The following is a 22,338-nucleotide window of genomic DNA, read 5'->3' as shown; positions in this document are numbered from 1 at the left end:
GCATTCGGCTCGGCTGTTCTGCTCGGTCCCTCAGAGGGACCGAGCAGAACAGAAAAAGAGTTAAAAAAGTTTTAAAAAAGTAAATGGAAAACGATTGCTGCTGCCGTCAAAAAAAAAAAGAAGAAAAAAAAACACTCCCGGGTGCTCTGGGAGCCTCCCGCTCCTGGCCACCCAGGAGAGAAACACTGCTTTTTCTTGTTTTTTTCTTTATTCTGACACGGAGCGATGTCAGAATAGAAAAAAAAAAATAAATAAAATGTTCCCATTGGAATGCATTGCTACATTACTATTGGCTATTTCAATTTGCAATAGCCAATAGTAAACTAGCATTGCACCCGCCCTCTGCTGATGGACCTGATGGAGAACTGCAGCAGAAGGGGGATACAATGCTAGTTTACTATTGGCTATTGCAAATTGAAATAGCCAATAGGAATGTGACGCTCCGTGTCAGAATAAAGAAAAAAAAAGAAACAGCAGTGTTTCTCTCCTTGGCGGCCGGAAGCAGGAGACTCCCGGGACGCCAGGGAGAGTTTGCTAATTGGAGATCAGTTTCCCTGGTTAGCAGGTAACCAGGGACGCTGATCTCTCTGCAAGTGGCCGGAGCCAGCCGTAAGATCACGGCTGGCTCCGCACAGCTGTCAGAAGCAGGCCAATGGCCGGCCGCTCGGCCAGCTTCGGCTTTCAGCGTGGCTCAGGCGAGCCGATGCATATGCGTTCGGCTCGACTGAGCCGATCCGGCCACGTTCGGGAGCTGTACGGGCTATTGTGAATAGCCCGTACAGCACCCCTTCGGTTCTACTGAACCGAAGGGGTCCTGGGGCCAAAGCTAGCCGAAGGATCGGCCGAAGCTACGGCAGCTTCGTGAATAGACCCCATTATACATATACCACATACAGTATAACACATATACTTTGCAGGCAATGTCATGTCATGTCATGTGAAATCCACTGAAACAAAACCTGGAATACAACTACTGTATAGTGATGACTACCCTAACCTTTTGGCTCTGGGCCTTTTTTACTGCTAAAAAAAAACTATAAGGGTGCTGCATATACTGGTTTAGAGGGATAGTCTCTACATGTATACATAAATGCACCTCTGCCGAACTAGAGTTTCAAACAAACATCATTTGTGTCCCTGCCATTTATAGCAAAGCTACTATTTCCGCTGTAACATCACGTATACAGCAATTTTTACAAACTATGGGATATAGTACATGTTGATAAAATCTTAAATAGCAAGTAGGCTGCTGTCTCTGATGTGGCAAGAGTTTGGTGATCATTGCATACTTAAGGAGATTGTTTCCTCTGAAATTGTGCTGAACTAATGATGGCTGCATAATAGCAAACATCCTCTAATACCATGTTTCTTAGCTCCTGAATTCAATTAGTTCAAAGGTGGTTCTACCTGAATGAGTAGAAGGGATGTACTGTAAGAGATCTCTGGAGACCAGGGTTGGGAAATAAGTTCACAAGCTTTATTACTAGCCCTCATTCACACTGAGCGGTTTGTAGCGCTTTTTCTGCTAGAAAAAAGCTCAAAAAAAGCCCTTAAAAAACTCTATTAATGTTTATGGTCATGTTCACATTTTAGCATTTTGAAGCTTGGAGCAAAATGCCAATCGCATGAATCAAGTACATAAGCGTCTTTTTGGCAGATTCTGCTCTTCTTGGCCCCACAGACCTCAATGGAAATGCTCATTTTGCTGCATTTTTGTGCGTTCTTGCACATTTGTATGTGCGTTTTACGCGCATTCACTTATTCACATCAATAAGCCAAGATCTGCTCGCAAAAACACGCGACTTTATGTACGTGTGTAAAAATTTGCCAAAAAGTACAAAGACGTGCTACACAAAAATGCGCTAAAAATGCACAAATACATTCAGGTGTGAATGTAGGCTTAGGGTTTCAAGAACAGTGTAATAATGAATTAAAGTGATACTAAACTGCGAAGTTGGTATGATTTAAAAAAAAAACATGAAAAAAGGTCACACGAAAAATGACTAAAGATGAAATATATGATGCAATAACATTTTAAGTCCCTAGTCTGTCAAGTTAAGTCAGTGACAGTTAACCAACATCCTCACAACTGACAGCATAAAAATGTGTCCATGCAGAAACAGTTTTATTACCAAGACTTAATTTATTGTCACCTCCCAGCATATGGACCAGGTGATCCAAGATAAATGATGGTGGCACGAACCCGCTTTACTACGTATAAAGCTGTTAAAGCTGTATGCATTCACCTATTGGGGTAAGTCAACTACAGTCACAAAAATAGCATTCCTGGAATCATTTTATGAGCCCCCTAAAGCTAAAAAGAAAAACAATGGAAGGATATTGCTAAAAGACAGATACAGGTTTAAACAGGCCATTCTGCTTAAAGAAGGTCTACATTTCCTTTGTATTTTAGCAAAGAAAACTCATCTATGGAGAAAACACATTTTTTGATGTTACACAGATCACTTTCAATATTTTCAGGAATTCAGAGGGAAAAGTTGTTTCAGGACAATCTTAAATGTAAATGTTTATGAAGTCAATGTTTAAGTACTTAAAATGAAGACTATTTTGCCAAGGCAAACTGAGTAAGTGGAGTGATGACAGTGGAGTGTGGAGATTCCTTAGTGTGGCATAATATCTGAAATGTTAATCCATTCATAGTACACGAGCATAAATGACCGTTAAAGTTTACCCCAGTAAAGAATTATTATTTATGCTAATTTTTTTCATTTCATTTTAATGTAGATGTACCTGACTTGTACTATGAGCTTTAGCTACTGAAAAACATTGTGAGGCTCAAGGTACTCAAACTTTGCAGCTGAAAATATGTATATATAAACGATTCTGCATTCATAAAAGCTTAAAATGTCTACTAAGGTCAGAGTGCCATTTATCAGAGATGTAATAAACTGCCACATTAGGTGACAATTATCTCATATCTTTGGGCACCTTACATTATACTTTCCTGGTAAAGGAACCCAGAAAACATGTTAATAAATCAGTCTTTCTAAAAACTAACCATTTTTCTGTGTCACAGGATATACAATCTGACTTCTCAGCATGAAAAATGACATCATGACCAGTATAGGCATATCTTTTGCCATAACTGCACACTACTGATGGGTCCTTAGCACTTGTTCTAAGCAATAACACTTGCTTAATGATGAGGGGAATTGACTACACACAGAATTTTCAATATCCTATGATTAGCCTTTAGCTGGCAATCAACTGTTTCACAACACACTGATTTCAAAGTTTAGTTGAAAAGTTGTTCTTAAAGTGCAATGGTCATGTGCACGGACACATTTGTTGATAAACAGATATATGTATACAGTAAATATATATTTAGTTTCATTCACCTTTAAGTGTGTTAATTGAGAAATTATTTGGCATAGAAAGCTACGACCTGTGTGGGTAAAAATAGTAATAGGCATACCTCTGTGTGTGCTACTCCCCTTTCCTCATAAATAAAGTAACCTCACCATGACAGACTGTCAGAGGGCAACCGTCTGTAGGAAGTATTACATTCATCACCCTCTCATGGATATTCATTCAGAGAAAATAAACCCACTGCATGTCTGTAATACATTTTTTCAAGGAGATTGGTTTATATAATGTGCAGTTCAGTCCAGGATTGTTAGCTTTGTGAAACACAATAAACTGCAATTGGGCCCATTTAAAGTAAAGTTGTCTAATGCTCAAAGTTTAACAGATATGACATAGAAAATCTCTCATAGGGATCAGTGTTGTCCAGACTGGGCCAGCCACATTGGCCTAGCACATCCCCAGAATAGCAACCAATACTGCGCATCATCTTTTATATTGAAGATTTTTTTGCCCCTTCACTATCCCTATAAAAATACCTCACTGTTAGGGATACTAGAGGCTTGCATGTGCAGTGTGTGTCATTTTATCTGCATTAACGTACTAGAACCCAATCCACACAATCATTTTCTTTCTGGCCTGAGCAAGCACAATGGAAACATAGACTACTGTCTTTGTGAAAGAGTGCTCTTTAAGCTGATATTAAACACAAACTTAGGTCTACAGCATCAAGACCACTCCCATGATAGTCTATAACTTTAATATAAATTAGCTAGCTAAACTTAAACTTGTAGTCCATCACAGGAATGAGCTTGGAGCGGTGGCTACTTTACAACACAAGAAGGAAGGACTGTGTCAGCACGAATTCAGAGATGATTTTATGATCTACAACTCAGTGATACAAAAATAAAGTCCTGTATTGTTCATAGTTAAGGTACTTGAATGTATTTTAAAAGGCTGACTCCTCAGTTTAGTGTCTCTTCAAAGTGATAACACGTGAAAACTGCATTATGTATGGGTACCCACATAGTACCACATACTAAACTAAACTGGATTATTATGACTAGAGACATACAAAAGTGATCAATCATGTAGTCATGTAGGCATCATCTGATGACAAAAGCCAGCCATCCTCTAGACATGTATGCTTGGCTTTCTGAAAGAAACTTGTATAAATTTTAGCTAAACCAAAACTTTTTTTACTTTAGTTTTGTTCGGAGAAGGGTAGGCTTAGAACTTCAGTTTGGTTTTTGTTTCTGTCCACCCACTGTGGAGAATTATCCTCTATGTTTTGCCAGTGAACACTGTCATTGGGACAGAAGTGATGGGAAATCCAAAATTTTACAGTTCTCTCCTGTACAGAAGGTAAAGGGCAATCTTTTAATGGGGATACCTGTTCTGATGACAGCTAAGAGCAGATGCCTCCTCAATTTTGACACATTTTCTCTCAGTTCTTTTGGTATCTCCAGGACAGGAAGTGAAGGGACAACAAGTAAGAACCTGACAGGGGTTAATTCATTTCCTACTCTATCCATAATGAGGAAGCGTGGCTATAGATATACTGTAAGTAAATGGATAGGAGGGAAGGAAAAAATCGGCACACACTAGCTATGACTTATCTTGGAGAAAGAATAGTGATTGAACAAAACTATCAAACTGTCTATTTGATCAACCTGGGGTATCTGCTAAAACCACAGATATAAGATAGTTGACCTATCCTATCAAAATCAGTCAGGTTGAGTGATGGTCGGCTAATGACTCTAGCATGACATAGAGGCTAGCAGAAATTCAGCACATTTTTGTCACCTATTCTGATTCTAGCATAATGAGAATAAACTGTAGTCCTATGAGGGGGCAAGTTGACATGTTACAGTGAAGTGAATTATATGAAGATTAATGATACTGACTGCAATAAAAGGTTGGGAATTAATGGACAAATACAACAGCAAAGATGAATGCCACAATGTACATTACTTACATTCCTTTTCAAATAATAACTATTCAGTTGCTGAAAACAGGTCACAGAAAGAAAGAAAATATCTAAGTACAATGGTGTCAATGGGGATTTCAATGTTGACCTCAGAGAAGCATGCATGGGCTTTCTCTAGCAGTTGCCTGGACATGTCAGTCCTGGAAAAAGTGATATTTGAAGGTAAATCAAACACCATGTGGATCAGAAATATGCTCTAAGCTATTTGAGAATACAACAACGAAATCTCCCTTTCTTTGCCTAAAGCATCAGAATTCCAACATGCTCAAGTGTATCCCATTTTCAGGTAGAATGTGCACTCTTCAGATAACATCAATATGGAGACTATCAATGTGGTAAACACTTATAATGTATGGTAGGAATGTGCTATGTGCTGAAAAGTATTAGCAGCTTAATACATAAAATCACTTGGAGTGTGTTCCTTTGTAAAAACATATTATATGTCTGAGTAGAGGAACAGTACTGTCTGAAGAGGTTTGTCCTGTTCTGTAATATCAGAGTTGTTCCTTGAAAAGTACTTATGTATACATTTTCAAGGGTGTAGTGTCTTGCAGTACAGCTCATCACAGTGCTGATGCACTGATCCTGGCACATTGCATGTTTTTTTGCTTTTTTTTACAACTTTTTTTTAAATGTCACAAGTGTCACATCCTGCTGCTCTGAAAAAAAAGGACTGCATGCATTTCTAGAGTTCAGCTTCTACGCCTAAAGGTCTCTACTTATCCAATCAGTGCCAATACCAAGCTATGCAACTCCTGAAATAGTACTAAAAACTACTGCGTTACCCATAGATTACTCCCCATCCTGGAAAATCTATGTAGCAGGGGAAGGCAAACTCCTGACCTACAGCTGCTATGGAACTACAAATCCCATTAGGCATTGCAAGACTCTGACAGCCAAAGGCAGAAGCATGATGGGATTTGCAGTTTCACCAAAGCTGGAGGGCCAGAGCTTGTCTACCCCTGCTATACAGCAACATTAGTAGTAATGGGTAAAATGTGGAGCATGCAGTGCCTGTATGTGCCCAGGCTTTTTATATAAAAGGAAAACTATGGGGGGCGATTCAATAAAACATTTGTGTCACTTTTCTGGGGTTATAGCAATATTTTAAAGTTTTGCACCAATTTCATGAAAGCCATGTGACCGTTTCCTTGCTACAAATTCAGGTAGTGTTTTATGTTCGCTATGGCTAAAGCAAATTTACTAAGAAATACCACTGTATTGGTGATAAGAAAAGTCGAGATACACAGGATCTCTTCCATGTTGGAGTAAATTGTGTCACGTGTGTAAATATTGTGTCACAGAAAAAATCCTGTCTATGGCAATTCTGCAACAGATTCACATACACCTTACACAGATTATGATGATCTTCATGAATTCCAGGGTTCATGTTTACATTTATGACTCAGTAACACTGTCCTTAAAAGTTAGTTCATTTGTACCTCAACAGCTGATACAGGTATTTCTGAAGCCAGCTGTTTGTCCTCACAGATAACAATTTAATGTTTCTCACTGTTGAAGCCTAATTCCAGCCAAAATGTTTTATTTGTGTTGCCAGGATGGGAACTGAGGTGAAAACTCCCCAAAGGGGACACATAAATAAAAATAGAGATTTCAAGCCTTTTACCCTCTGCTAAAATACATTTTGATATGATATGTTTGTGCTTTCATTGGAGATATTTATCAGCACTTCCTGTGCAGCTGACAGGGAGTAAAGGGAATAAAGGAAAAACACCCATATGGTGCCACAGACAGCAATACAAACTTGACAGATTGGCCAGAACCTCCCCACTGACTGGAGCTGGGATCTAATGGATGTTAATGAATACATTCAAATACGCGAAGAACTTTACTTTTCATAGCTGAAGTGTGTAGTATTATTTGGCTAAATCAGCTCTAATAATCTGTATGCAGGTTTTGTTTGTAATAATAAGCAAAATGAATATTAGAAACAATCCTATGTAATATGGTTTCCCAGCTTGATAAGTCAATTTTTACCAGTAACAACTGCAATTACAGCACTGCTACAGGTTCACATTAGATTATTAACATATAATGACTCTATATGCCATATGATAATGGACATTCTAGGCCAGGGGTAGGCAACCTTGGCACTACAAATCCCATGAGGTATTGCACGATTCTGACAGTCACAAGCATCCTTCCCAGAGCCAGAGCATCATGGGTTTTGCAGGTTCACTACAGCTGTATTGCCTACCCCTGTTTTAGGCCCAACAATCAGCAATAATCAGCAGGAGTGTTTAAGTTCATGACCCCTCTGTCAAGTTCTTATTGCTGTTTGTTAGCCCGCTGCAAAGAGTCACCCTATTTGTCCTGCAACCTCTTGAGACATAAAGTGTGGGAAATTTACTGTTGCATCACTGAAATAGGAAGTGAAGGGAAATCTTCCCAAGAGGTGTCCCCTTGTGAAGATTTCCCTTCACTTCCTATTCTAGATAGATCATAAAGCAAAATGAAAAAAACATTTGCAAAGTTCCTTTCAGAGGTATATAGTCCAAATAAGTAAGGCGGAGCTGTACCCATCTAATTATGTATGTGTATTATGGCTCTGATATCAAAATTTAAGTCATTCTCAGATTTAACTCAAAACTACACCCAGATTTGCTGAAGGCCCTTTTGAACTGAACCAAAATCCTGCCCTGTATGAAGGAATTCAGTACTTATAGCGTGCATAGTGATTGATCTCCAAGGTGTCAATTCCCTTTACCTAGATGTCATTTCGTGTGCCCCATTAATCACTGTTCTGTACTTGTAAAAAAGTGATGTAAGCCGCGAATACAGTGCTTTATCCATTTGGTTAGAAGTTGAAATACCACGAGGTTAGCTAGCAAGATACAGCTTGTGACAATACCCTAAAGAGATGATCATAGCTTGAGAAATGAATGCTGTGTGCAGATGCGGATCATGTCTTGACATAATCACATAAACTGACTTGGTATAAATTGCAATTGATAAATATATTCAGATCTCTTTGTTTATATAACATCAGGGTGTTATCTTTAATGTAACGGCAATACTGAATTATTTATTAAATGTTTCAGGAAAGGCCATCCTAGGTTAAACAAAGTAAAGACCTATTAATTCAGTAATACAAAATCAACATAGAACATAAGAAGATTGGATTTCATTTGGCCAGTTAATCAATACAGTTTTCCCGTCGTTGCTCCACATGCACATTCATATGATGTATGGTAAATGTCCATGTCTGTATAACAACTTCTTATTATAACAAAAGTTTCATGGATGGATTTTGGCTCCCTTATCATCTCTGTCTTTTAACATCTTAACACTGGAATCTTCTTATACTAGTCATTTGCCACCTAGCCAGCTGCTATGGGGCCTGGGGCACAGGGGGGCCCGGCCAGGCCGAGGAACAAAGGGGTCCCCCTGATGCCGCGTGGGCCGCCTGGGTCGCTGTGGCATCTCAGGCAGCTAGATGGCACTGGTGGCTGTAAGGAGGAAATCGCCGCTGTTCAGATCACTGAGATCGCTGTGATCTGTGCAGCGGTGCGTTCTTGCTCACAGCTGCTGCTGAGCCAATGACAGCCAGCAGCTGCGGAGGAGAAGGTGGCTGGGCACGGCATAGGGAGCGAAGTAGGAGGCGGGGCCCGGGTGTCATCAGAGGAGGTGGGTCCCGGTGATGGAAGAGGATGCGGAGCCCGGCTGTGGGGGAAGCTGACAGCGGCTCGGAGCTGACAGGTAAGAAGTATGCGGGGCTGTGACCAGCTTGTGTACAATTTTAAGATATATAAAAATATCAATTTTTTTTACACATACTTCTTAATAAATTCCCAACTGTATGAACAAGAATGTCCTGCTCATTAGGATATAAATTGTTGTGTACCTCCACATTCATAATATCTGAAAATCTATTGATACCTTAGTTTGAACCCATCCACGTGCCCAGTCCCACCATTTAATAATAGTCAACTAATTGGGTCGTCATAATGTTATACATAATTTCTGTTTACTGTTATACAGATTTGTCTCCATTGTCTTTTTCTTATGGATTCCTATGTTGGACTTGAGGGATGTGTTGTCTTTACATACTGAATCAGTGACAAGTTATACATCTTATCACTTATCACAAGTTATACATGTTATCACTACAAGTATCATAAGTCTACCACATCAAAGTGTATGTAAGCACAAAATGTTTGGCATTGCGCCTCACTGTACAGTTTTCTTAAGCAAACTTATTTTTGTAAATCTATTGCAAAGTTTCTTACATGGAGATTCTGCTAGTAACAGCACTTCCACTTGCAGACTGTCACTGCCAAGCCATTGCCTTGCAACTGGTAACAGCTTTGTCTGCCTGCAATGTGATCTTATTTAGTTGGGCACAGGGGCGGATCCAGAGTCTATTCTCGGGAGGGGCACTGCCAGAAAAAGGGGCACTGTCAGAAACTACTGGTTACTACTTAAACCGGCGCACTGTGTGCAGCTTCTGAGAAGAAATGCTATTAGCATAGCGAGGAAGCCGGCTGCGCATTTTGCATCACTCACGCTACGCTAATAGCGTATCTTCTCAGAAGCTGCACACAGCGCGGCGGTTTAAGTAGTAACCAGCACGCTCTGTAGGCAGCTTCTGACAGCGGGGGAGACGGGAAGCTGAGCTTGTCGGTGGATCCAGGCATCAGGTGAGTATTAAAAAACAAAAATGTTTTATTTTATGTTCCTGGGAACATGTAGGGCTCATTCACACTGGAATCGGCCGGCACGTACAGCTCCATGCTGCGTGCACAGCCGTATCGGGCAGCTCCCGGGAAGGACAGGTGCTGCGTATGATTAGTATGCAGCCCCTGTCCTTCTCTATGGGTGTATGGGGCCGTACGCCCCCCTATGCTCACACGCCCAGCATGTCCGTACGGGTGCATGTTTCCTTGCTCGGATGCAGACAGGATCCATCCTGTCAGCATACGGGTATGCTCACCCACAGGGCAGGTGAGCGCAGGGCGGCGTACGGCTGTGTGCTAATCACATGCGGCACCTGTCCTTCCCAGGAGCTGCTCGGTATGGCCGATTCCAGTGTGAATGAGCCTGGTATTCAGCAGTGCTGTATAATCATTATACAGCACTGCTGAATACCACCAACCCAGCTACAGTCCCCCAATCCCCCCTTTCCCACTAACTTGCCAGTCATCACCCACAGACTCACCAACCTCACCTACATGCAGGCTGCAGCACCTCTTCTTCTGTGTCCTTGGCGGCCAGTGGAGGGGAGGGGTCACAGGAGAGGGTCCTCACGAGGACCCACATACCAGGATGTGGCTGCCTGGCTGTGCATGCAGAGACGGGTATAGGCTAAGCCTCAGCCAGGCTAACAGTCACTGTCAATGACAGGCAGCCGCCTGTTTAATTCGGTACTGGTTGGGCATTGGGCTTCCTATCCGACGAGCTTAATAGGCAGCCCAATGGCATTACATATACTTTGCATACACTAATCTCCAGTAATCAGCTGAAATATCTCTAGCCATTAACACTACCATGGAGTCCCGATCCTCCTCATTTACTTTATAACTGCTGACAGCAAAGTGTAATGTGACTATGTGACAGAGAACCTTTAGAAATAAATATTTGGAAGTCTGTTTTAAACCTAGGCAAATGATCCTTTGCCAGGCTGACAGAATGATGCTATCTGCCTGTGTGGTTTGGGTCTATTTAAGCAGAATGATTTTACTAGGCATATGACTAAAGGGGATTTCTATGGTGCTGAAACAAACAAGAAGGAATGGCTTGCTGTTTAATAGAAATATGCCAGCACATATTAGTCTCTTAATAAATAATTATACAAAAGACTAACACATGTATTATAATATATGTGGAAAAGTGGATTCATGATTTTGCTGGTCAGTTAAATAAAATAAATTAAATTTGAAAGGTCAAATTTTCAAACGTGCACAAAACATCTTGTACTTTACCAAGTACAATCTAATCACTTATTTATTTGAAATGAGCTGTTTGTACTAATGCAAAATAAATTACAACGAAAGGACACTAAATTTTATTTCTCACTAAAGATCTATTTCTTAAAAAAATCATCTATGGGAGTTTGCCCACTGAGTAACTGTCTTTCTTCTTTCTATTACTTGAAAAGCTGTGACTGTCTTAGCCTAGTTACTCAAGGTTTTGGTTTTGCACTACACTCAGTGTGCTAATTCACCCATTTTTCCACCTAGCTTCCTATGGCTGCTGCCAGACTTAATCTTTAAAATGTTAATATGTCTACATTACTAAGCATTCATATATTTTGCTATACTCACTCGTAGGTGGTGAATGTCACATTTATGTCTACATCTGGATCCACTGGATCCACTCACTGCTGGGAAATTAATAGCATTATAAATACAGCTGTTACAAATAATTTTTGTTCTTTGTTGTTTGCAGATGGCATATCACTAATTTTATCAGTGATTCACCCATTATTCCTATGGACTCATCAAACTAATTTACCAGTCACACACATTTGTCAGCTGTCACAGGAGGCTAGGACGGTGGTGCAGGGGAGGAGTCAGCTGTCAGAGGAGATGAGGTCTCCTCCCTGCACCGCTCGCTCAGCCTCCTGTGACAGCGAGTCAGGATGGAGATACGGGTACAAGCAGTCAGTGATCAGTGATCGCTGATTGTTTGTAAATAATTGAGGACATAGTATGTTTACTGTGTCCCCAATTATGAATGAATGGAAAGTGATCTACATCACCTCCTGTTCATTCATGATTGTGGACATGGTAAACATACTATATCCACAAGTTATGTGTGCGGGTGTCCGTACTTGGACACAGACAGGATAGATCCGTGCGTCCAAGCACGGACACCTGCACGGATGTGCAGCTCGGGTGAGCGTGACAGCATATGGCCGCATCCTCCCATAGGGAAGGACAGTCTGCTGTGTACAATCACACGCAGCACCTGTCCCTCCCGGGAGCGGCCTGATGCGGCCATGCACGCAACATGGATCTGTACTGCCCGACTGTACGCTATATGAATCATGCCTAAGGCATGCATGCAGACCCATGCAAGTGCACAGTAGTATCAGCCACAAATAGCTATGAATCTATTCCTGTCATATATATATTAGGACAGGAATAAATTCAAAGCTATTTGGGAATCAAGATATTGCAGTGCATTTGTGGGGGCCTGTGTGTGTGCAGGTATGAGGTCTAATGTTCGTTGGGTGAGCAGTATGCAAAGGGAATGTGGCACATACATTACTATTGCACAGTGATCCTCCGGCTCTGTGCACTGTGTTCTGATTGATGATGGTCACAATGGTGACAAAATCAGACGGGGAACAGAAGATCCGCTCAGTCCGGCAGGTGGGTGAGCGATTCTCCTCCTTCCGTCCTGCGTGCTGCACGTAAAGAATCCGCCAGGCAGGACCTTGAACAGATCGTCGACAGCCTCCTCAGCGCGGCTCCGCGCATGAACGTCATCTGGCCACGTGAGGGAGGTGGGTGGGACTTCAATTTGACAGCCGGCTCGAGCGATGCAAATACGATGCGATGTCAAATGCGAACAAAAAAATTAGTTTGCGTGCCAGCAGATGTGGCCTCCCGTGCCAAGTTGGGCACGCGTGCCGGGGGTTGCCGTCCCCTGGTATAGAGGCTTCCTGTTCATTCATAACAGGGGCTGCAGAAAAAGAGATTGAGGACTCTGTATTCTCGACCTCTTTTTCTATTTTTAAAAGGGAAATATCAGGGATCTGTTTAGACCCCTAATATTTCCCCCGAAGCACCCAACAGTAAAGTAAAAAAATAAATATATTTAGTAAACGAAAGAAAGAATGAATATTTTTTTTTTTTGTTTTGAAAATTTCATTTCGGTGCAATACAGTTAATAAATTAAATCAGTAATTTATGTAATGACTCGGCTACTAACTCGAACAACAATCTCAGTTCTAATGGTTCTACAGGTATTTAACCTCTAGTGACTTCACTGGACATTAACAAACCTTACTGGAGGGTACAGGAGAGTCTTTTACATGTACAGGTGGTTAACATATTCATTTCCTCAAGCCACACTGATCTCAATCACTTTCCCTACTGATCTATTTACCTGTCAACACTGCAGAAGTTAAGGATGAGATATGAAGATCAAGGGATTACACAAGGGTAAAACTCAGAATTACTGACCTCGCCTAAGAAAGTTCTAACAACTGTAAACTAACTATTTTATTCCCCAGACCGCATAATTCATTAAACAAGCCACAGAAGAGCCAGGTGTTTTGGTATGTAAACATTGTTTACATACCACAAACATAAAGGAGGTTATAATTAAAATGAAACATGTACTTGTAATGCAGTGATGTTTACTCGGTCATCTGAAGGGGTTTTTATTAACCCCTTCACGACCTATGACGGTCTATTCCGTTTTGTAGAGCCGGTGGCCGGCTTTACAGTAGAAGCGAGTCTGCCAGATTGCGTCTACGATCCGGTAACTGTGCCATCCATGCACTAAATTTAGTAATTTTTTCACAAAATGTTTGGGTTTGATAATAGGTTGGGCTAATGTCGTGCAACATAAAAGTTTGCAACTGCCATAATTTTATTCTATAGGGTCTTGGCTTTCAGAAAATATATAATGTGTTGGGTTTTAAGTAATTTAAAAAAGATGAAGCGTTTGGAGAAGGCAGGAGATGTGAACAATCTAGGCCAAAATAGCTGATTTGGAAAAATTCTCCAATTCTGCTCACTTTCCATATCAGCTATGTTGTCCTAGATTGTTCACTTTTCCTGCCTTCTCCAAACTCTTCACCCTTTTGTGGATAGCCCTGTTTGTAATTGCTTTGCAAGTTTGTTTCACTAGAAATAAATAGTGTATTATGGCATATCAAACAATTTTAAATAAATTGCTTTATGTACACATACTTTCTTGCAAACAAACAAACCTGGGAACTGAATTAAACTGTTTCACAAGTTACCCACTACAGTTATATTGGTTAAGTGTACTGTAGAGTAGTGTACACTTCTTTCAGGATCATTTGTGCAACCAATTAATGAATTAGCTGGAAGAGACAGTATTCATTGTTCTTGAAGGTACAGGCTCCAGAGCTGTCATCCTTATCCTTCCTTCACTGACCTATAACAAACATGTGCACATTAGGTGTCAGGAAAGGAACCCGATACATACATGCTTGTACCTAGGGAGTGACTTACTAAAAAGTGACGCAAGGATCATACAACAGCTTCAGAGCATGTACCTTCAAAAAGAAGTCAACAATAGCAGACATGTTCCTAAAAAGCATTACCATACACACAGGGATCTGATCTTATGAAAAAAAAATCCAAAACAATACTTTGTCCTTTTTACTTTTCCCTGCGTGAGTCATATTTCCCTTGCTTAGAGGCAGCAATAAGGAGTGCCAGATGTGGTCTGTGATTTAAAAATAATTTTTAGCAAAATAAAAGACAAGAACATGTCAAAAACTATAACCCCCCTAAACACTGGTGACATTGGTCTCTCAACATGATATTTTTTCCCTCTATACATGAAATAATTATTACTTGATCAACAGCATTTACCTATGCATGGCCAGACTTACTCTACTACTGTGTCATGTAGCTAAGCATTTGAATAAAAGTGCATTTTGTTCAATAAACAGTCTACACAGAAAGCTTTAGTTAGGGAATTATAGGGGGAAAAAATATATATGACATTGCACTTTTTAATTTTAAAAATTCCAATGTAATTCTAATTGCATTTTCTCTTTGGTTGCTCTAGGCAGTGCAGGCACTTAATTTACCTTCACTTATACATTTTCTAATTTGTCTTCTTAATGATGTTTCAGTCAGAGTATGTTCTCTGTACTTATCACATTTTCAATCATGTTTAGATTTTTTTTTCCTAACCAGACTGCACATTCAGAGCCACTTAACTTTTTTGTTTAAATACTGTTTTAACCTATGCAGTGGACTGTTCATGTAGGAGACCACCCAGTATGTTGAAACGTTTCCTTTGTTAACTTTTGAAAAACACAATTACGGCCCAATTATGTGCAACCACTGTCTTCCCTCAGACACTGGGCACAGCCACTTGCATTTAAAAGTAACTACATTAGTGGATCATCTGCTTTAGGTATCAAGCACAGTTATATTTTTATACGGACAAAGTGATTTCAAAATTTAAAAAAGAAATGTAAATATCTTGAGCTTACTTTTTATACCTACAGCTTTTTTTTCTTTACACAATCAAACTCTTTCTAGTCATCATCATAATAATAATAATGATAATAATAATAAAATCTGGAATACCGCTGCAAAGTTAAGATAATTATTTGCATGCAAATACACCTGGAGCTTTTGTTTTGCCCAGATTGTACTGTAGATGTCTTTTTCACTATATGGACCAAAGGGGCTTCCACAAAGTTAGAAGACAGCACAGCCACTTCTAAATTAAGTAAAAGTCAAGCTTTGTTTTGCTATACATTGCTTGTTCACTCAGTGAGAAGCACAATTTTCTGAAACATCTGTGTCTTGCTATCTTTGGACTACTGGATGCTGCCACAATTTTTATTCCTGACTTTGCTGATATTCTATTATGATACAAGTGTAGTAAAAGGACCATTAGAATAAGGAAATGCTTGCTACGCAATAAACAGATGATACATTAGCCTGGGCTGTGATAACAAGCCCTGCTAATGGTTGCAAGTACTTGTGCCACTTGGAAATTAAACCCTACACTATCTGATAGTGACAAGAAATACACTGATCAATACTATCACTTAGAGAGTCTAAGGCAACTGTCTTATGTGTCCCAAAATCAGCCTTTGACAAAATTTGGCCATCTACTATGTAGGCCACCTTAAATTAGATGTGAAGACCTCTGGGATCTGTTGAGCCAAGCTACTTACTGTGGCCAGTCAATAGGGATGCACCGATACTGGTTTTACGGTATCGAGTACGAGAAACAGGCAGGCATCCACAGCACTCCTTCCTCTCTCCACCATAGGTGCAAACATAGGTCCTATGTAAGCTTGTCTTAAAAGATTGTAATGACAGTCACTTTGTAATGTTTGTAGGCAGCTAGAACAGATTCCACCATAGTGTGCTCAGTAACACATCAACCATGACATTTTAGTGGTGGGTGGAAGCAGGCATTTGTGTCACTTAACACATACTTAATCTGAGCTTAGCTAATGACATATTGCTACCATGGGTTACTTCTAAATGGCAGTGGTTGTATCATTATGGTCCAGTGCACTTGGAGGAAACAGCATCACTGACAAAATGTTTTGAAGCATTTAGAGCATATGTTTTGATTGAAATGACATTCTAGTGATAGCATGTTATCTATTCTGTTTACTGTCCATTTATTTCTAAACTGTCCCCAATGGTATCTGTATTACATGTAATAAGCATAGTCAAAATTATGTGTGTGTGTGTGTGTGTGTGTGTGTGTGTGTGTGTGTATGCATTGCTGCACTTAGACTGCATGTGCTACCTTAATCATAAAACAGACCAATAATTTCCCTCTCCCACAATTATAATGGCAATGGGGATAATTAGTAGTTAGGGCTTTTTCTTTTTTCCCTCTAAATAAGGACTTTTGCAACATGAAACAAATTCCTTTCATTTTTGTCTATGGAATTGTAAATCTCTAAGCTCAGACTGGTAAAGAGCCATTTACCATTAATCAGATTAAAGGGGGTGTTAAAGGAGTGAATCTTTGTTGGATGCACAATATCTACAATTGTACAGATGTTACTGGAACTGTAAAACTGCAGGAAACTTTTAGTTTTGGTTTCTTCAGTTTTGATCTGTGGACAGACTAGGGCATCAAGATTATTGTAAAGAAAGGCCTTAAGCTCATGACACACTACACGCAAAACATGTGGACCGTGCAGTGTGTCTTGTAATTTTTTCACTCCGGCACGCGAGCTTGCGAAAGCTCGCATAGCTGAGCGCACCGAGATGAAACATGTCATTCTCAGTCAATTGGCTAGCACGTATAAACCCACGAAAGCGAAGTCCATTGAGTTGTTACGTGAGAGCCGATTGCCTGAAGATGCAGTCTTTCATCTGACAGTGCTCAGCTAATCAAGCTCTCACACACTGCTGCGAACGTCCGCGCCTCGCAGCTTTGCTTTGCTCCGCGTGGCTTTGTCACAGGCTTAAGGGGTTGATTTGCTAAAATGAAATAGGCTGTTCAATTTGCAAGGGAATTTTCACTTTGCAGGGGTTCCCCTTTTCCCTTAGTGTCGTGAAAGTGGTGAAGCTTTGTTGACTTCCATCACCCAATAATGTGCAAGTAAAAATACTGTTTTTTTTATTACTAATTTCCTTGCACATGATTGGGTTTTCTTTGCAAAGTGAAATTTTAACACATTCACCAAATCACCACTTTCCTACCACATAATTTTAGATTTGCAATTTAGTAACAAACCTGATACATTGCTTGATATAGAAAGTTAGGACATTATTGATAGTGTTGTTGTTTTGTTTTATTGTCTAACTGAAACATTGTTTTAGGTTTAAAGAAAGAACAGGAATAAATAAGACACCATGCAAACACGGGAGAAATATTATGGTTACCAGTTTGTGCGCCTTGCACGATGCAGATGTACTCTGGTTCTCAGATGGATTGTAAAAACAGACCAATCTTTGTAACATCCCAACAAAGGGGATGCCAACAGCTTTTAGGTCAATGTCAACACTCCTAAAGCCTTCTGAAACAGTCATGCCAAGGCCTGAATGGAAAAGAGGCACATATGTGAGGCTATGGGCAGCAGCTGCAGGAGCTCTTATCTGAACTCAAGCTACCCGCAACCATTGTTTGTCCATCATAAAAAAATTAAAATGATATCCATTAACTTGATGCCATGCTACTTTTATAAACTTGATCTGTCAACAAATTTATAGGAATTGGACACAGAGCAGATGTTCCAGATATCTCTTTACTAAACAGCGATTTTCCCTTTTGCTGGCATGCCAACTAGGGGTTTTACACATAAAATGAATCTCAGCTCCAGAAAAAAAAAAATTTGTATGAGAAAAATATCTATTCATGTTAAATAGTTTAAAATCAATTTCTAGTTTCAGTGTAAAACTTCCCACTGTACTGCGACTCATAGCACACATAGCTTATACTTTCAATCCTTCACAACTTATCAGGTGATCTAGCATAGGGTAGGTCACATGTGATGCTTTATACTATTGAAACATCACTACAGTTAATACGATGAAAGGAATGTGACTTGTGTAAAGTGACATGTAATTTTTCGTTATATGTTCCAATGAATGATTGATCCATATGTTCAGCACATCAATGTGCTATGGCTTGGAAGGCTTTTATTGCCTAGGGATGTAGGGATGTGGAATTCCTATCGCCCGACGCCTCGGACAGTCAGCTCCGGGCGCCAGGCGAGTAGTTTTTTTGTTCATTTAGCCATGCTTCGGGCAAGCAGCAGGACTAAATGTAGTGTGGGAGCCGTTTTGTACAGGTGATCTTCAGCGGCTCTACAGCCGTCCAAGATCACTTGTAACTAGCCTGTTCTAACTCCCCTTCCCCTCACCTCCCCTCTCTTTCTCCACTGCCTCTCTGCCCTTCGCCTGTGTCCCCAGTCACTGTTATTGCTCCCGGCTGCCTCTCTCCCCACCCGCTGGCTCCCTTTCTGCCGTGGTCTTCGGGGTCCGCCGCTCTTCTGGGGGACCCTGGACCACGGCAAATTAGATCAGGTTAGAGAGCAGGAAGCAGAGCAGAGAACGTCCATTCTCTGCCCTGCTCCGTGTGAGCAGTGACACAGGAATGCTCGCAGCCTTCCTGTCACAGGAGAACGAGCACAGTACTGTGCTAGAACTCCTGTATTGGAGGTGACAGGGTCAATAAAGAGAACCTGTCACCTCCAAAAACTATCACACAGGGGATTTTTATCCCCTGTGTGATAGCAATAAAGTTGAGTGGGAAAAAAAGTTTAAAAAAAAATTAAAAGTTAATAATGTAAAATATAATAACAAGTAATTAAAAATGGAAATAAATAAAAACGTAAAACATAAAAAGGTGATAAAGTAAATAAATAAATAAATGAAAATAAAAATGTTTACAAAGTAAAAAAAATAAAGTAAATAACAATTAAAACAATTAAAACCAACCCCACTGCCCTCACCATCTGCTCGAAACCGTGCGGATGGCTGGGCGGTCACAGAATCGCACACCGCCGCTGATCGTGCTGGCAGTGCCATTATTTTCTAATGGCACCCCAGTCGCATCAGGCAGATTGAGCGGTTTTCCGCCACAATACCACCCGTGCAAACGCGCATAATCGCGGTTGAACATTGCACGGTGCGTGTCGCGAAAAAAGGTACATGTACCTTTTTTTCCGCGATTGCCACGTGGATGTAACCCAATTGAAATCAATGGGTGCCGCGCGGCAACCGCTGTATGCAACCACACATGATCGCCTAAATCTGCACCAGCCCTAAAGGGTAAATTCACATTCCCAAGTAATTTGGGAACATGGAATTACCCGCACAAATCTGATCCCCTCTCCTTCCCGCTTTACTTATCTTTCAGCGTATGGTCCTTCCCGTCCGCCAGTATGGGCGTACTATCTGTACCTGTGCCATGTATTCTGAATTTCACCTGACGACGCTGACCAATGAGAAGTGCTTCTTAGCACTGCTAAATACGGTTTTGGTTAAAATAATTTTTTTGCATCAGGACAAGTTGATTGTCATGAGGGACAAGTAGATCGGGCCCCCGCTTTAGTCATTGGGCAAGTAATTTTTTTTCAATTTCCACACCCCTGATATGTAATATAATGATTGTAAGCATATATGCAGACCTATAACTCAGAAAGAGAAAACACTGAATTAATCCACACAATGGGTGAATCTGTCACAATAAGCAGTTTAGAGATGGGTCACCAGCACTAAAGTGCAAATAGTAGTAGCTTTATTGAAGTATATCATCACATAGGTTAGAATGCATATGTTTTAAGGCCATGCAAGGTTCCTTCATCAGGGTGGCACGATAACCAGTTGTCACTGTGTCGCCCTGATGAAGGGACCCTGCGGGGCCTAGAAACATTGGCATTCTAACCTTTGTGACAATATTCTTGAATACAGTAACTACTATTTGCACTCTACCTAATTGAGTGCTGGTCACCTATCTCTACACTGCTGAGTATTTGCACTTCGAGCACCAAATCTATTACTTTGGTGAGAGAGCTGAAAGGTGTGCATCTATATAGATTCTGTCACACTAAGTTTAACTGAGGTTTTCTGGTGAATAACTGGCAACTTTTATACATTTTCATAAACTACATCATTCTCGACTGCCTATAGAGTAGATTTGAAAAAGTGTTATTCTTAGAATTTCCCAGTTCTCCACATCCTTTAATACGTCAGCTTAATTCTACCTGGCAGTATATTAGGGACTCTGTGGCAGCTTATATGAACTTGCCTGCAGCCAGGAAGGCTCATTATATCAGTATTATATCCCCCGCTAACAACCTGATCAAACAGTGAAGATAAACCGTTCTTAGTTTTTGAAAGAGCAGCTGGACTTAAACATGTGTTTGCCAGCATGACAGCTACAAAGAGGCTGACATAAGCCAATGTCTTGCAGGCCTTGTGTTAGGTCAGCAGGCCGCGCGGACCTGCAGCTGCTCTCCATCTTGCACAGATGCATGATGTTACTGTACTCATGTTTCTCCAGATGTACTTTATGAAACATGGGAAGAGATAAGAGTAAGATACAAATGTTTCCATCCAACATGGAAAGGGGAAAAAAAAAGTGGCTTACCCGGGCTCCTTTTTCTGGAAAGCATTTGCAGCCCCCGCTGCAATCTCGTCCTGCACATGGCCCCTGATAGTTCTTCTTCCCTCCCTGTGAAAAGGAAACATAAATATGAGATCATTTATGGCTCCCACAAACCTTGAATAAATAGATTACCAGCTACATTAATAACTGTTTCTCTTCATTCTGACAGTGATATCCTCAACTGTAATCACCCCTGACAAGTGTTTGGTAACATATGACATAAGGATATATAGACTTCAGCCTCCCAAGCTGTGTTTTAGTGGAATGTTTACTCCTCCTTAATGTATATACAGGCATGGGACATTTGTAGACAGCCTATCCACTAATCTTAAAAAGAAGTGGATTCCACTCCAGTTTTTCTACAGCTGGCCTTGGGTTAAGGAGTATACAATTTGAGTAAAAGAGTGAAGGATGCGCCATGTAGGGCTGCCTTTTTGCTCATTTTGACAGGTGGCTCTTGTAATCTGTATAAAAAGCCTAATGTAAATATTCAGCAGCACTCGGTTAACCAGCGGGAGGTCCAGCAACAGTTTGAATTTTATTTATTTCATAGCAGGAATTTACAACTAAAGACAATGACGTAATAATAAAAGGTTCCTTAGAGTTCAGTTTAAAAATAAACAAATTACTATGTCCACTGGAGGTATTCTGCAGCCACTAAGATTGTAATAATTGCTCTGAAACCAAAGCGTATTACAGGACATTGGTTGAATAAGGCTAAAAATTATAATAAACACGTTCCCCAACTACCTTAGGCCTAATATCAATAGCTACAGAACACAAGCAGACATGGAAATGGAACAATGTCACAATGAAATGAAGACACTTGTTATTAGTAGGTGGTGGAGACAAGGATGTTCATTAGCTTTTTATTTTCCATCTGTTACGCCACTGGATATTTCCCTTTGTTTCCCTCTAAATTTAAGGATGGATCTTCCTAACAAAAGCACAGACACCTATATACCTGAGAGAGGTTCTAACACTTTTTCACTATATGCAAAACCACAAAAAAAGAAATTTGGTTGAAGATACACTTTACCAACATATTGGAAACACATTTGTGTCCCATAAATGGCATTTGTGTATGTAGGAGGTGTCAGTCACAAACTCATCTTTTTATATGCTGACTGCAGATGTACAGAATGATGGTGATTACTACAGCCTTGGTATACATGAGAGCTTTTATCTTGTCTTCTTCTAGCCGCACAAGGGACCTGGGCTTCCTGGTTGCATCATGATTTCTC

The 22,338-nt window shown here is 40.5% G+C and overlaps 1 protein-coding gene across 1 annotated transcript in view; it reads right to left on the bottom strand.

The window, feature by feature from the left end:
- COL4A6 (collagen type IV alpha 6 chain) overlaps window positions 1-22,338 on the bottom strand; it is a 199,280-nt gene that overhangs the window by 96,812 nt on the left and 80,130 nt on the right. Inside the window, exon 4 of the mRNA XM_018558662.1 lies at window positions 21,077-21,160. Within this exon, the coding sequence (XP_018414164.1) occupies window positions 21,077-21,160 (84 nt within the window). The remainder of the gene's footprint in view (window positions 1-21,076; window positions 21,161-22,338) is intronic.

The sequence above is a fragment of the Nanorana parkeri genome, unplaced genomic scaffold, assembly GCF_000935625.1.
Source record: "Nanorana parkeri isolate BGI_ZX_2015 unplaced genomic scaffold, ASM93562v1 scaffold352, whole genome shotgun sequence".
In the NCBI taxonomy this organism is placed as follows: domain Eukaryota; kingdom Metazoa; phylum Chordata; class Amphibia; order Anura; family Dicroglossidae; genus Nanorana; species Nanorana parkeri.
This window is presented reverse-complemented; position numbering and strand designations above follow the sequence as displayed.